We start from the raw sequence: 14,517 nt of genomic DNA on the forward strand, positions 1-14,517 counted from the left end.
AAATATGTTCATATTTAATTTTAACAATCTTTTTAAAAAAAAGTAGTGTGTGTTTATAGGAATATGTACCAGTGTATATACCTTTCTCACGAAGGTGAAGGATATAAAAAGGACCACACACAGCAACTTAGTACATAAAATGATTGACAGCTCCATGTTTACTTTTTTGCATGACAAATCGTTGACAGCAGGATACATATTTAAAAGAAGAATTCACTTGCTCACATGAATACTGCCAGAAATTAATTATATTATTGAAAGCTTTCAACCTTCATCCATCCACTTTACTTATATATAGTTTTTATTTTAGTTTAATCCATATGAATTCAATTTTATTTCTATTTGTTTCCTTTTTTTTACTTTCAGCCGTTTAATGCGATCTGACTTTTCCATTAGCCAAGAGGAATTACAAAACGAAAGCAATGTTTGGGCACATGTGTCCAAACCTGATGTAGAATATTTTGTGGAGGAAGATTATATGTCAGATTCCATGAAGGAACTTTTTGGTAAATTTCATGAACCCATCGAACCGGATGAAAGTCAATTGGATGAATATTGTGGAAATTTTACATTCAGGTAATAATTTTTATTTAAATTTAGAAATGGCATTTGAATAAAGTTAAATTATGCTGAAATGGAAAAAGGCGTAGTTTCCTAATTCACAAATAACGATTTAAAAATAAATATTTAGCTTCAATAAATACTAAGAAAACCTTCATAAATCACAAAAGAAAAAACAAAGTAACCTTCCACACTTATTTTATACTTTCACACTTTCATGTTATCTCATGCTGAGAAAAAGTTAATCAAATCTCCGTTTTTTTTTAAACTTGATCGTCTTCATTTTATTACACGCTTCCCCACATTTTTTCAAATTTAATTCTTGTATTTGACTTAATAACATTTTATTTGTTTATACCATAAATATTTATTTTATAATTAAGAGCCTGTATCCTGTCATGGCTGCCATTAAAGTTTCATTATTTAATTAGAGACTTTACAATAAAAATTTACTACACAATGCATTTGCTGTTTGACATTTGCAAATCTAATGGCAATAAAGTGTTTAATGTGCTTAAAATAAACTATTTTGCAAAAATAATTAATCTAATTGAGTAGAATGGCAGAAAATAAACAACGAATTGCAATTGAAGCGTAAATGGTAGCAGTTCAAAACAAGACAATAATTTTATTATACTTTCATTAAAGTAGTTTTTAACGTCGATTAAACTAAACACAACAAAATAAGTTTTTTAATATTTTCATTGGGTATAAAGTAAAATTTTCCACCTTCCGTAATTTGCCATGTTTCATAGTCTAGTCATAGTCTAGTCATAGTCTAGTCATAGTCTAGTCATAGTCTAGTCATAGTCTAGTCATAGTCTAGTCATAGTCTAGTCATAGTCTAGTCATAGTCTAGTCATAGTCTAGTCATAGTCTAGTCATAGTCTAGTCATAGTCTAGTCATAGTCTAGTCATAGTCTAGTCATAGTCTAGTCATAGTCTAGTCATAGTCTAGTCATAGTCTAGTCATAGTCTAGTCATAGTCTAGTCATAGTCTAGTCATAGTCTAGTCATAGTCTAGTCATAGTCTAGTCATAGTCTAGTCATAGTCTAGTCATAGTCTAGTCATAGTCTAGTCATAGTCTAGTCATAGTCTAGTCATAGTCTAGTCATAGTCTAGTCATAGTCTAGTCATAGTCTAGTCATAGTCTAGTCATAGTCTAGTCATAGTCTAGTCATAGTCTAGTCATAGTCTAGTCATAGTCTAGTCATAGTCTAGTCATAGTCTAGTCATAGTCTAGTCATAGTCTAGTCATAGTCTAGTCATAGTCTAGTCATAGTCTAGTCATAGTCTAGTCATAGTCTAGTCATAGTCTAGTCATAGTCTAGTCATAGTCTAGTCATAGTCTAGTCATAGTCTAGTCATAGTCTAGTCATAGTCTAGTCATAGTCTAGTCATAGTCTAGTCATAGTCTAGTCATAGTCTAGTCATAGTCTAGTCATAGTCTAGTCATAGTCTAGTCATAGTCTAGTCATAGTCTAGTCATAGTCTAGTCATAGTCTAGTCATAGTCTAGTCATAGTCTAGTCATAGTCTAGTCATAGTCTAGTCATAGTCTAGTCATAGTCTAGTCATAGTCTAGTCATAGTCTAGTCATAGTCTAGTCATAGTCTAGTCATAGTCTAGTCATAGTCTAGTCATAGTCTAGTCATAGTCTAGTCATAGTCTAGTCATAGTCTAGTCATAGTCTAGTCATAGTCTAGTCATAGTCTAGTCATAGTCTAGTCATAGTCTAGTCATAGTCTAGTCATAGTCTAGTCATAGTCTAGTCATAGTCTAGTCATAGTCTAGTCATAGTCTAGTCATAGTCTAGTCATAGTCTAGTCATAGTCTAGTCATAGTCTAGTCATAGTCTAGTCATAGTCTAGTCATAGTCTAGTCATAGTCTAGTCATAGTCTAGTCATAGTCTAGTCATAGTCTAGTCATAGTCTAGTCATAGTCTAGTCATAGTCTAGTCATAGTCTAGTCATAGTCTAGTCATAGTCTAGTCATAGTCTAGTCATAGTCTAGTCATAGTCTAGTCATAGTCTAGTCATAGTCTAGTCATAGTCTAGTCATAGTCTAGTCATAGTCTAGTCATAGTCTAGTCATAGTCTAGTCATAGTCTAGTCATAGTCTAGTCATAGTCTAGTCATAGTCTAGTCATAGTCTAGTCATAGTCTAGTCATAGTCTAGTCATAGTCTAGTCATAGTCTAGTCATAGTCTAGTCATAGTCTAGTCATAGTCTAGTCATAGTCTAGTCATAGTCTAGTCATAGTCTAGTCATAGTCTAGTCATAGTCTAGTCATAGTCTAGTCATAGTCTAGTCATAGTCTAGTCATAGTCTAGTCATAGTCTAGTCATAGTCTAGTCATAGTCTAGTCATAGTCTAGTCATAGTCTAGTCATAGTCTAGTCATAGTCTAGTCATAGTCTAGTCATAGTCTAGTCATAGTCTAGTCATAGTCTAGTCATAGTCTAGTCATAGTCTAGTCATAGTCTAGTCATAGTCTAGTCATAGTCTAGTCATAGTCTAGTCATAGTCTAGTCATAGTCTAGTCATAGTCTAGTCATAGTCTAGTCATAGTCTAGTCATAGTCTAGTCATAGTCTAGTCATAGTCTAGTCATAGTCTAGTCATAGTCTAGTCATAGTCTAGTCATAGTCTAGTCATAGTCTAGTCATAGTCTAGTCATAGTCTAGTCATAGTCTAGTCATAGTCTAGTCATAGTCTAGTCATAGTCTAGTCATAGTCTAGTCATAGTCTAGTCATAGTCTAGTCATAGTCTAGTCATAGTCTAGTCATAGTCTAGTCATAGTCTAGTCATAGTCTAGTCATAGTCTAGTCATAGTCTAGTCATAGTCTAGTCATAGTCTAGTCATAGTCTAGTCATAGTCTAGTCATAGTCTAGTCATAGTCTAGTCATAGTCTAGTCATAGTCTAGTCATAGTCTAGTCATAGTCTAGTCATAGTCTAGTCATAGTCTAGTCATAGTCTAGTCATAGTCTAGTCATAGTCTAGTCATAGTCTAGTCATAGTCTAGTCATAGTCTAGTCATAGTCTAGTCATAGTCTAGTCATAGTCTAGTCATAGTCTAGTCATAGTCTAGTCATAGTCTAGTCATAGTCTAGTCATAGTCTAGTCATAGTCTAGTCATAGTCTAGTCATAGTCTAGTCATAGTCTAGTCATAGTCTAGTCATAGTCTAGTCATAGTCTAGTCATAGTCTAGTCATAGTCTAGTCATAGTCTAGTCATAGTCTAGTCATAGTCTAGTCATAGTCTAGTCATAGTCTAGTCATAGTCTAGTCATAGTCTAGTCATAGTCTAGTCATAGTCTAGTCATAGTCTAGTCATAGTCTAGTCATAGTCTAGTCATAGTCTAGTCATAGTCTAGTCATAGTCTAGTCATAGTCTAGTCATAGTCTAGTCATAGTCTAGTCATAGTCTAGTCATAGTCTAGTCATAGTCTAGTCATAGTCTAGTCATAGTCTAGTCATAGTCTAGTCATAGTCTAGTCATAGTCTAGTCATAGTCTAGTCATAGTCTAGTCATAGTCTAGTCATAGTCTAGTCATAGTCTAGTCATAGTCTAGTCATAGTCTAGTCATAGTCTAGTCATAGTCATAGTCTAGTCATAGTCTAGTCATAGTCTAGTCATAGTCTAGTCATAGTCTAGTCATAGTCTAGTCATAGTCTAGTCATAGTCTAGTCATAGTCTAGTCATAGTCTAGTCATAGTCTAGTCATAGTCATAGTCTAGTCATAGTCATAGTCTAGTCATAGTCTAGTCATAGTCTAGTCATAGTCATAGTCTAGTCATAGTCATAGTCTAGTCATAGTCATAGTCTAGTCATAGTCTAGTCATAGTCTAGTCATAGTCTAGTCATAGTCTAGTCATAGTCTAGTCATAGTCTAGTCATAGTCTAGTCATAGTCTAGTCATAGTCTAGTCATAGTCTAGTCATAGTCTAGTCATAGTCTAGTCATAGTCTAGTCATAGTCTAGTCATAGTCTAGTCATAGTCTAGTCATAGTCTAGTCATAGTCTAGTCATAGTCTAGTCATAGTCTAGTCATAGTCTAGTCATAGTCTAGTCATAGTCTAGTCATAGTCTAGTCATAGTCTAGTCATAGTCTAGTCATAGTCTAGTCATAGTCTAGTCATAGTCATAGTCTAGTCATAGTCTAGTCATAGTCATAGTCTAGTCATAGTCATAGTCTAGTCATAGTCTAGTCATAGTCTAGTCATAGTCTAGTCATAGTCTAGTCATAGTCTAGTCATAGTCTAGTCATAGTCTAGTCATAGTCTAGTCATAGTCTAGTCATAGTCTAGTCATAGTCTAGTCATAGTCTAGTCATAGTCTAGTCATAGTCTAGTCATAGTCTAGTCATAGTCTAGTCATAGTCTAGTCATAGTCTAGTCATAGTCTAGTCATAGTCTAGTCATAGTCTAGTCATAGTCTAGTCATAGTCTAGTCATAGTCTAGTCATAGTCTAGTCATAGTCTAGTCATAGTCTAGTCATAGTCTAGTCATAGTCTAGTCATAGTCTAGTCATAGTCTAGTCATAGTCTAGTCATAGTCTAGTCATAGTCTAGTCATAGTCTAGTCATAGTCTAGTCATAGTCTAGTCATAGTCTAGTCATAGTCTAGTCATAGTCTAGTCATAGTCTAGTCATAGTCTAGTCATAGTCTAGTCATAGTCTAGTCATAGTCTAGTCATAGTCTAGTCATAGTCTAGTCATAGTCTAGTCATAGTCTAGTCATAGTCTAGTCATAGTCTAGTCATAGTCTAGTCATAGTCTAGTCATAGTCTAGTCATAGTCTAGTCATAGTCTAGTCATAGTCTAGTCATAGTCTAGTCATAGTCTAGTCATAGTCTAGTCATAGTCTAGTCATAGTCTAGTCATAGTCTAGTCATAGTCTAGTCATAGTCTAGTCATAGTCTAGTCATAGTCTAGTCATAGTCTAGTCATAGTCTAGTCATAGTCTAGTCATAGTCTAGTCATAGTCTAGTCATAGTCTAGTCATAGTCTAGTCATAGTCTAGTCATAGTCTAGTCATAGTCTAGTCATAGTCTAGTCATAGTCTAGTCATAGTCTAGTCATAGTCTAGTCATAGTCTAGTCATAGTCTAGTCATAGTCTAGTCATAGTCTAGTCATAGTCTAGTCATAGTCTAGTCATAGTCTAGTCATAGTCTAGTCATAGTCTAGTCATAGTCTAGTCATAGTCTAGTCATAGTCTAGTCATAGTCTAGTCATAGTCTAGTCATAGTCTAGTCATAGTCTAGTCATAGTCTAGTCATAGTCTAGTCATAGTCTAGTCATAGTCTAGTCATAGTCTAGTCATAGTCTAGTCATAGTCTAGTCATAGTCTAGTCATAGTCTAGTCATAGTCTAGTCATAGTCTAGTCATAGTCTAGTCATAGTCTAGTCATAGTCTAGTCATAGTCTAGTCATAGTCTAGTCATAGTCTAGTCATAGTCTAGTCATAGTCTAGTCATAGTCTAGTCATAGTCTAGTCATAGTCTAGTCATAGTCTAGTCATAGTCTAGTCATAGTCTAGTCATAGTCTAGTCATAGTCTAGTCATAGTCTAGTCATAGTCTAGTCATAGTCTAGTCATAGTCTAGTCATAGTCTAGTCATAGTCTAGTCATAGTCTAGTCATAGTCTAGTCATAGTCTAGTCATAGTCTAGTCATAGTCTAGTCATAGTCTAGTCATAGTCTAGTCATAGTCTAGTCATAGTCTAGTCATAGTCTAGTCATAGTCTAGTCATAGTCTAGTCATAGTCTAGTCATAGTCTAGTCATAGTCTAGTCATAGTCTAGTCATAGTCTAGTCATAGTCTAGTCATAGTCTAGTCATAGTCTAGTCATAGTCTAGTCATAGTCTAGTCATAGTCTAGTCATAGTCTAGTCATAGTCTAGTCATAGTCTAGTCATAGTCTAGTCATAGTCTAGTCATAGTCTAGTCATAGTCTAGTCATAGTCTAGTCATAGTCTAGTCATAGTCTAGTCATAGTCTAGTCATAGTCTAGTCATAGTCTAGTCATAGTCTAGTCATAGTCTAGTCATAGTCTAGTCATAGTCTAGTCATAGTCTAGTCATAGTCTAGTCATAGTCTAGTCATAGTCTAGTCATAGTCTAGTCATAGTCTAGTCATAGTCTAGTCATAGTCTAGTCATAGTCTAGTCATAGTCTAGTCATAGTCTAGTCATAGTCTAGTCATAGTCTAGTCATAGTCTAGTCATAGTCTAGTCATAGTCTAGTCATAGTCTAGTCATAGTCTAGTCATAGTCTAGTCATAGTCTAGTCATAGTCTAGTCATAGTCTAGTCATAGTCTAGTCATAGTCTAGTCATAGTCTAGTCATAGTCTAGTCATAGTCTAGTCATAGTCTAGTCATAGTCTAGTCATAGTCTAGTCATAGTCTAGTCATAGTCTAGTCATAGTCTAGTCATAGTCTAGTCATAGTCTAGTCATAGTCTAGTCATAGTCTAGTCATAGTCTAGTCATAGTCTAGTCATAGTCTAGTCATAGTCTAGTCATAGTCTAGTCATAGTCTAGTCATAGTCTAGTCATAGTCTAGTCATAGTCTAGTCATAGTCTAGTCATAGTCTAGTCATAGTCTAGTCATAGTCTAGTCATAGTCTAGTCATAGTCTAGTCATAGTCTAGTCATAGTCTAGTCATAGTCTAGTCATAGTCTAGTCATAGTCTAGTCATAGTCTAGTCATAGTCTAGTCATAGTCTAGTCAAGAACAGTAATATGATTCAAATTTTATCTTGGGCTGCTTTTTTCGTAGTAAAATAATATTATAAATACTTGCACTTTTAGTTATTACCCTAGAATTCATATTTCGAATGAATTTTTCTCCAACCGCAATGTCAAATGCAAATTTAGCCTGCAATATTTGTTTTAAAACACTTTTTTAAATGAGTATATACAAACAAACAAATAAAATAAAAATATTCCTTTCGTTTTTCCTCAAACAGAAAACATGATGTCGAATGTTATCCCATCCCAAATGCCTTGAATCCCTGCGAAGATGTAATGGGTTATCAATGGTTACGTACATCTGTATGGATTGTAGTCGGTTTGGCTGTCATTGGAAATGTGGCTGTTCTTGTTGTGATTCTATCGATAAAGTAAATTGACCAACTTTCAACAGCGATCTCTGTGTTGTACAAGAATTGGTGACATTCAAACCAAAAAAATGTTTATGATTTTTCTACTTGCAGAGCCGAAACACCATCAGTACCACGTTTCCTGATGTGCCACTTGGCATTTGCTGACCTGTGTTTGGGTTTATATCTGCTATTAATAGCATCGATTGATGCACATTCCATGGGTGAATACTTCAATTATGCTTACGATTGGCAATATGGTAAGTAACGTAAGTAAGTGTATTTCAGTAATTTGATTATTGTCTGATTGCCAGATAGATGTTTTCTTGAGATATTATTGAGTTGTAAATATTTTTGTAGTTGGTAACTATGGTAATGGGACATACAATGGGATGACCTTTAAATTGTTCTCTTGAAATTGCAACAGACAGTAAGAATTTTTATTTTTGGATAAAATATTTTATTTATGAGATTTTAATGCGGAAATGTTGAGCTAGTCTGATTGTTGGGTGCTACAATTAGAATATTTTTGCTTGTTATGTTTCAACATACAACTGACTTAATGTTAATTCAGTTATCCATGATAATTGGATTATTTCATGGAATTTCTACAGTAGTAAAATATGTCTATCAATTAAATATAATGAATTGAAAATTGTAATAGTCTGGAAGTTAAATCCCTGATTATTTTCAAAGTTATTAATATTTTGTATTTATTATAAACAAGTTAGAGTACTATATTTGGCTTACTTTAAATACCCCCATATAAATATAATGAGAAATATGTATAAAAAACTATACTGGTATTAACAATAGAATATCCATACTCAGTGCATACTATTGAGGATTTCTAGCCTTAGTAGTGAAACATTTGAGATATATTCGAGTTTAATGAATTTTCCGGATATAGGCCTTAAATAGAAGCTATGTATAAAGTCACAAAATCCAGCTGTATGGTTTTGCTTATAAAATTAGAAATTGATTATGAATAAAGGGGTTGGATGTGGTCGCTATATTGGAGCTGTGACCAGTAATGACCCGATCCTCGATTTCGATTTTTTTTATATGGGAATTATATATTTATAATTTTAACCTAATAAAGCTTTTTATAAGAGATTTATGAGTATTTAAGTGATTTTCGGAAGTGGACCTTATGTGGGAGCTAAGGCCAATTATGTGATCGGTAGTCACAAAATCCAGTAGTATGATTTCCAGACACAAATTACTAATAGTGTTGGTTCGATATCGATATTTTTAGATATTTATGTAGGATATGGTCTCTATATGGGAGCTACGACAAATTATGGGTCGATCTTCATAAAATTCAGAACAGCGATTTTAATATACAAAATGGGGATTATTTATTTCGAAGTACAGCCTAATAACGATATATGGGCAATTCCACAAGAATCGCTACCACAACTGAAAAAAGAAAAACCCTTGAAACTTTTTCTCAAGATGATTTGAGTAGAAGAAAATAATGTTACTACGTATGTGAAAGTATTTAGATCATATTACAACATTTTAAAGACAAAAATAATACTTTAAACTGATTATATTTAATTTTTTAATGTTTTAGGTGTGATTTAGGCTAAACTTGCGGCGAAAACTAGGCTACCAATTAGCTTGTAATATGAAATGAATTTGACTCTGATTGTTTTTTTGCTATTGTCAAATTGTTTATTGAAACCGAATGTATCTATATTTTCTATTAATTTTTTTAGTTTTTGTATACATATATTTACAGAATATATGTATGTATATTGTTTTATTATAAGAGAAAAATCTGTCACACATGGTATGTCACGTACGATATTAAATTTTATTTACTATAAAATCATCCATAGATTGTTTTTATTTAAATATGACGGATTGTAAAGGAAAAATATTTCGTGTAGTGTAAGAAATTAAAAGAAAACATAACGCCTCTGACGATTCGAATATTTTCGCATATTTCTACATGTACCTCAAAATGAGTTCCGTTTTATGTCACGTATGATATACACTTATTTCGCTCCATATTTTGAACAACAATATTTCGAAAGAACTTTTTATTATTTTAAAATGTAGTACCCTCTGAATGGAATATATTATATTATTATTACCATATTATTTTTCAGATGCTCTTATTTTTGCAAAATCTATTCCACCCTATTGGCGTACAAACGTAACGTACGATGATATGGAATTGCCCATATGTAAATTATTTATGTGTATTCTAAATATGGGGGCTATTGTGAAATATTGACCGATACACCAAAAATATGGTCTTTTGATTTTTTTTTTACTTGAAACTTAATTTTCCAGAATTTTGTATAGATGTGGCTATTATATAGGCATTTATGTACCATAGAGTCATATTTCGGGAAGAAATTTATGGAGTCTAGGAAAAATCAAGGCCCGATTCTTACCATTTTTATGATAAAAGTGTGTTCTTTTATCTTAAAAATAACGTGTGCAAAATTTCATGGAATTATCTGTAATATATTCAAACCAAAATGCAAAAGAGAAAAATACCAAACTGCTTATGGATACAAGAAACATTTCTTTGTAAATTCTACACCACCATGGTGGGGAGGGTATATCGGGTTAGTGCTAATGTTTGTAACGTGCAAAGATATTGTGCCAACACCCACCTTTAAGTATCTGCTCAGGATCACTTTCTGAGTCGTTAAGGCGATGTCCATCCGCCCGTCCGTCTGACCGTCCGTCCTTGTAAACCTTGTAATCAAACCAATGGCGAACCCTATTGAATTTGATTGGAATCGGATCATAATTTCCCCTAAACCTCATACAACTGCCCTATCTGAAAATAATTTACTCACACTACCAAATGTAGTACCGATCGGTACACAATTTTCCATAGCTCCACATAAGAACCATTATCGAAAATTTTATTTGTGGGCATAAATCCCTGAAATTTGTTAGTATCCAAATAAAATGCAACTCAAATATGTTTGTGGCGATCGGTTCATAATTAGTCATAGCTCCTATATAAAGCCCACTTTCGAAAATCACTTTAACGAGCATTAATCTTTAAAAATTAAGCTATTCAAATAAAATTCAACACAAATAAGTTTTATATATCGAGAAGAAGTGCCACCTATAGTCATAGCTCCCATATAAATATTAAAAGCAAACTGTTTATAATCATATACTCGGTGTAGGGTATCATATGGTCGGGCATGACTGGCTATACTTTCTTACTCAATCGACTTCTAATTTCATAAGGATCAATAATATGCATACTGTTGGTCTCATGTAGAAAGGCTCTATCTCAATTAATTTGAAATTTACAGGAGAAGGTAAGGACTTTCTATATGAGACCAAATATAAATTCCTCAGATGAATATTTATCAATGTTACACACGGAATGACAAACTTAAATCACCCTCATTTACCACTTAGGGGAGGGTATTTCAAGGATCTTCGAATATTCCAACTTTGAAAATTGAGCCAAAATCCTAAAAAAAATATTTGTTTTTTAAATTTTAATAGTTTCCTTAAATTTTGAATATTTTTTTAAGTTTTTATTTTTGAAATTAATATTTTCGATATTCGAAATTATTAAATATTTAAAAAATATATGTATATTGGTAACCATTTAATGTTGCTTTATTTTAATGTTGGGTGATAAATTTAAAATTTTTCACAAGTTCAAAAATTCGAAATTCGAACATTTTTCTTATTTAAAAATTGTTACTTTCATACTAATAATGTTTTTATTTTCGAAATTTATATTTCAACAATTTTCGAATATTGGAAATGACTAAATATTTAAAAAATATTGGTAATCATTTGCTTTAGCTTTATTTTAAGCTCAAGTGACAAATTTTATATTTTTGTCAAGTTCGAAAATTCGAATTTAAGTCTGAATTTTCGAACTTAAGTTCGAATTTTTTCTTAATGAAAATTTAACTAAAGATAGTTATTTTCATACTAATATAATTTTATTGAACAGTTTTCAATACATAAATTATGATTTTTATGGCTTTCGAAATTATTATGAAGATTTAAATTTTCATTGAAACAAATAGAAGGTTATTGAAATTTTTAGTTGGAACACAATTTTAATGTAATCTAGTTTATTGGTAGCTATTTTAACTTTATTTATTACTTGCTTTCCCTGCTAAATAAGTAATTTTTATTGTATTTAATAGTTAAGTTAAAGCATCAGGAATTTATTTAACCATTCCTTTATCTATTTTTATGTACATAAATACAATAATAAATCACTGGCTTCAATGTCTATTTATTGTGTGTTTTGCTATTACAGGTGCTGGCTGTAAAGTGGCTGGTTTCCTGACGGTCTTTGCCAGCCATTTATCAGTTTTTACACTGACGGTTATAACGATAGAACGTTGGCTGGCCATAACACATGCCATGTACTTGAATCATCGCATTAAAATCAGACCCGCTGCTTACATCATGATTGGCGGTTGGATTTACTCGGTTGTTATGTCCTTATTGCCATTATTTGGTATTAGTAATTATTCATCGACCAGGTAAGTAAAAATCAAGAACAACAGCAGCCAGCTAAATGCTGCTAAACAAATAAATTGCTGTTCTTAGTTACAAGATTATAAATTATTTATTTTTTGTATTGTTTTTTTTTTTTACTTCTGTCTAGTATTTGTTTGCCCATGGAAAATAGAGATCCCTTTGATACCGTTTACTTGGTGGCCATAATGGGTCTAAATGGTTCAGCATTTTTTATTATAGCCATTTGTTATGGCCAAATCTATTTGTCGCTGGGCGAGGAGACCCGTCATGCTCATAGCAACTCCAGGGGTGAAATGAGTGTGGCCAAGAAGATGGCTTTGCTAGTGAGTTGTGTGGTTTTATGTTTAGTTTTTTTATAATTTGATAAACTTTTTGTTTAAATTTTTAGGTTTTTACAAATTTTGCCTGTTGGGCTCCCATTGCCTTCTTTGCCCTAACTGCTTTGGCGGGCTATCCTTTGATTAATGTTACTAAATCAAAGATATTATTAGTGTTTTTCTATCCTTTGAATTCTTGCGCTGATCCTTATTTATATGCCATACTGACGTCTCAATATCGCCAGGATTTGTACACCTTGTTGGCCAAGTGAGTTGAAATATAAATAAATTTTAAATTTATCACAATTATTATGCTAGGTATACACGTTACGATAAGTCGTACGATAAATCGTATAAGTATGAAATTAGTAACGTGTATCATGTTGTCGTACTAACGAAGTATGAAAATCAAAAATTTTTGATTTTTGTGATATTTTTATTACTTGTCATTTTTTTCAAAGGTAATAGTACGATTTGTAGTAACGTCTATCACAAAATCGTACTTCAACTCATACTACGATTAGTACGAAAAATAGTATCGTGTATACCCAGCATTATACGTTGTAAGTGTTTATCAAAGACTCGAGACCCTTTGCCCATTTTACGATGAGACCCATCAAATAATATTGTAGAATTTGGGATAGGTACCAATCCACATGATTTTCCTGCATCTCGTAAAAGTCACTGTATGGTGTGGATATTGGGCTCTGCCATATTTCTTTGGGAACAACGTTAGCCAGGCCAACTTATTTTGGCCTGAATTGGATGATATGGTCAGCAAAGACATGTGGTTTCAACAGGACAGAGCTACGTGCCATACAGCTCATGGCACGTTGGACATTTTCCACCAGCGATTTGTAGGGATAGTCATCTCACGTGTAGGTGAAGTTAACTGGCCTCCCAGATCGTGCGATTTGACCCCGTTTTTCTTGTGAAATTTTCTTATGAACAGTTTTGTGAAATTTTTAATTTTTTAAATTTTTAAAACGTCATATTTCTGGACCGGAAAGGGTCTCGATACAAAAAGTCTATAAAAGTTGATAAACATTTGCAATACATAATAACTGTGGTAAATTTCATTACAATCGGAGCTGACAAATCCGCCTTCTAGCAGCTTTATTATGGATCATAACAATTTTCAAAAATTGAATTTCTATTTCCTTTTAGATTCGGTCTCTGCAAACAAAAAGCTTTAAAATACAAAAACAGCATCTCATTTCCGGGCACCACAAATTTTACCTGCTCCGTACAACGTGGCTCTCTCATACCAAAAACCCAACAAAGTATTACCCCACCTGAATCTCAAATGATGTTAAAGAATAAAGAAGACTTTGTATGAAAGTGGCAAAAAATTAGGCAAGCAAACGAGTGTGATACTGAGGCAAAAATTGAGATTGAAATCAAATAAAAATCAGGTCTTTAAACAGAAAACTGCAAAACGAAAGACAATTTAAGAACAGTAACGAAGTAATGTGATGTCCAAAGTAGCTGAATGATTTAAATAAAATATAATTTTAACATAGATTTAAGGAAATTTATAAATAAGATATTAACTGATAAGAAAAATATTTAAATAAGTGTAAATATGGATGTGTGTGTATGTGTATGTATGTGAAAAATATTTATAAAATTCTAGATAAAATTATTTAAAAAATTATTAAGATCAATGGTCATGTACTTAAGAGATAATATTTTGTAACTGCTGATGGCAAAAAAGTGGTAATAATTCCGAATCTGTTAAACTAATGGTCCGATTGCAAAATAATGTATGAACGAATTGTAGAGGAGGACATACAATATAAGGAAATTAACTTTATGATTAGTGTGTTGGAGTACAAAGTGAGATACGGGTTGTCAAAGTCGACCACCTCTGGATAGGAAAATTATGCACAGCTCACAGTGGGGCAGAACCAAATTTTTATGGAAATAAATCTAGCATTTCTAAACGGCTGGTCGGAATCAAAATTTGTTGTGAGCATAGCCAAAGAGTATTCGAGTTCAAGTTGTTAAAATGAGTCCAACAAATGCTCC

The 14,517-nt window shown here is 32.9% G+C and overlaps 1 protein-coding gene across 1 annotated transcript in view; it reads left to right on the forward strand.

The window, feature by feature from the left end:
• Lgr1 (Leucine-rich repeat-containing G protein-coupled receptor 1) overlaps window positions 1-14,143 on the forward strand; it is a 63,535-nt gene extending 49,392 nt beyond the window's left edge. Inside the window, exons 11-17 of the mRNA XM_065508475.1 lie at window positions 367-576; window positions 7,535-7,687; window positions 7,781-7,926; window positions 11,943-12,171; window positions 12,297-12,492; window positions 12,558-12,754; window positions 13,654-14,143. Coding sequence (XP_065364547.1) covers window positions 367-576; window positions 7,535-7,687; window positions 7,781-7,926; window positions 11,943-12,171; window positions 12,297-12,492; window positions 12,558-12,754; window positions 13,654-13,825 — 1,303 coding nt within the window. The 3' untranslated portion in view covers window positions 13,826-14,143. The remainder of the gene's footprint in view (window positions 1-366; window positions 577-7,534; window positions 7,688-7,780; window positions 7,927-11,942; window positions 12,172-12,296; window positions 12,493-12,557; window positions 12,755-13,653) is intronic.
• The last annotated feature ends 374 nt before the right edge of the window (window positions 14,144-14,517 follow it).

This window comes from Calliphora vicina, chromosome 1 (genome assembly GCF_958450345.1).
Source record: "Calliphora vicina chromosome 1, idCalVici1.1, whole genome shotgun sequence".
Taxonomy (NCBI): Eukaryota; Metazoa; Arthropoda; class Insecta; order Diptera; family Calliphoridae; genus Calliphora; species Calliphora vicina.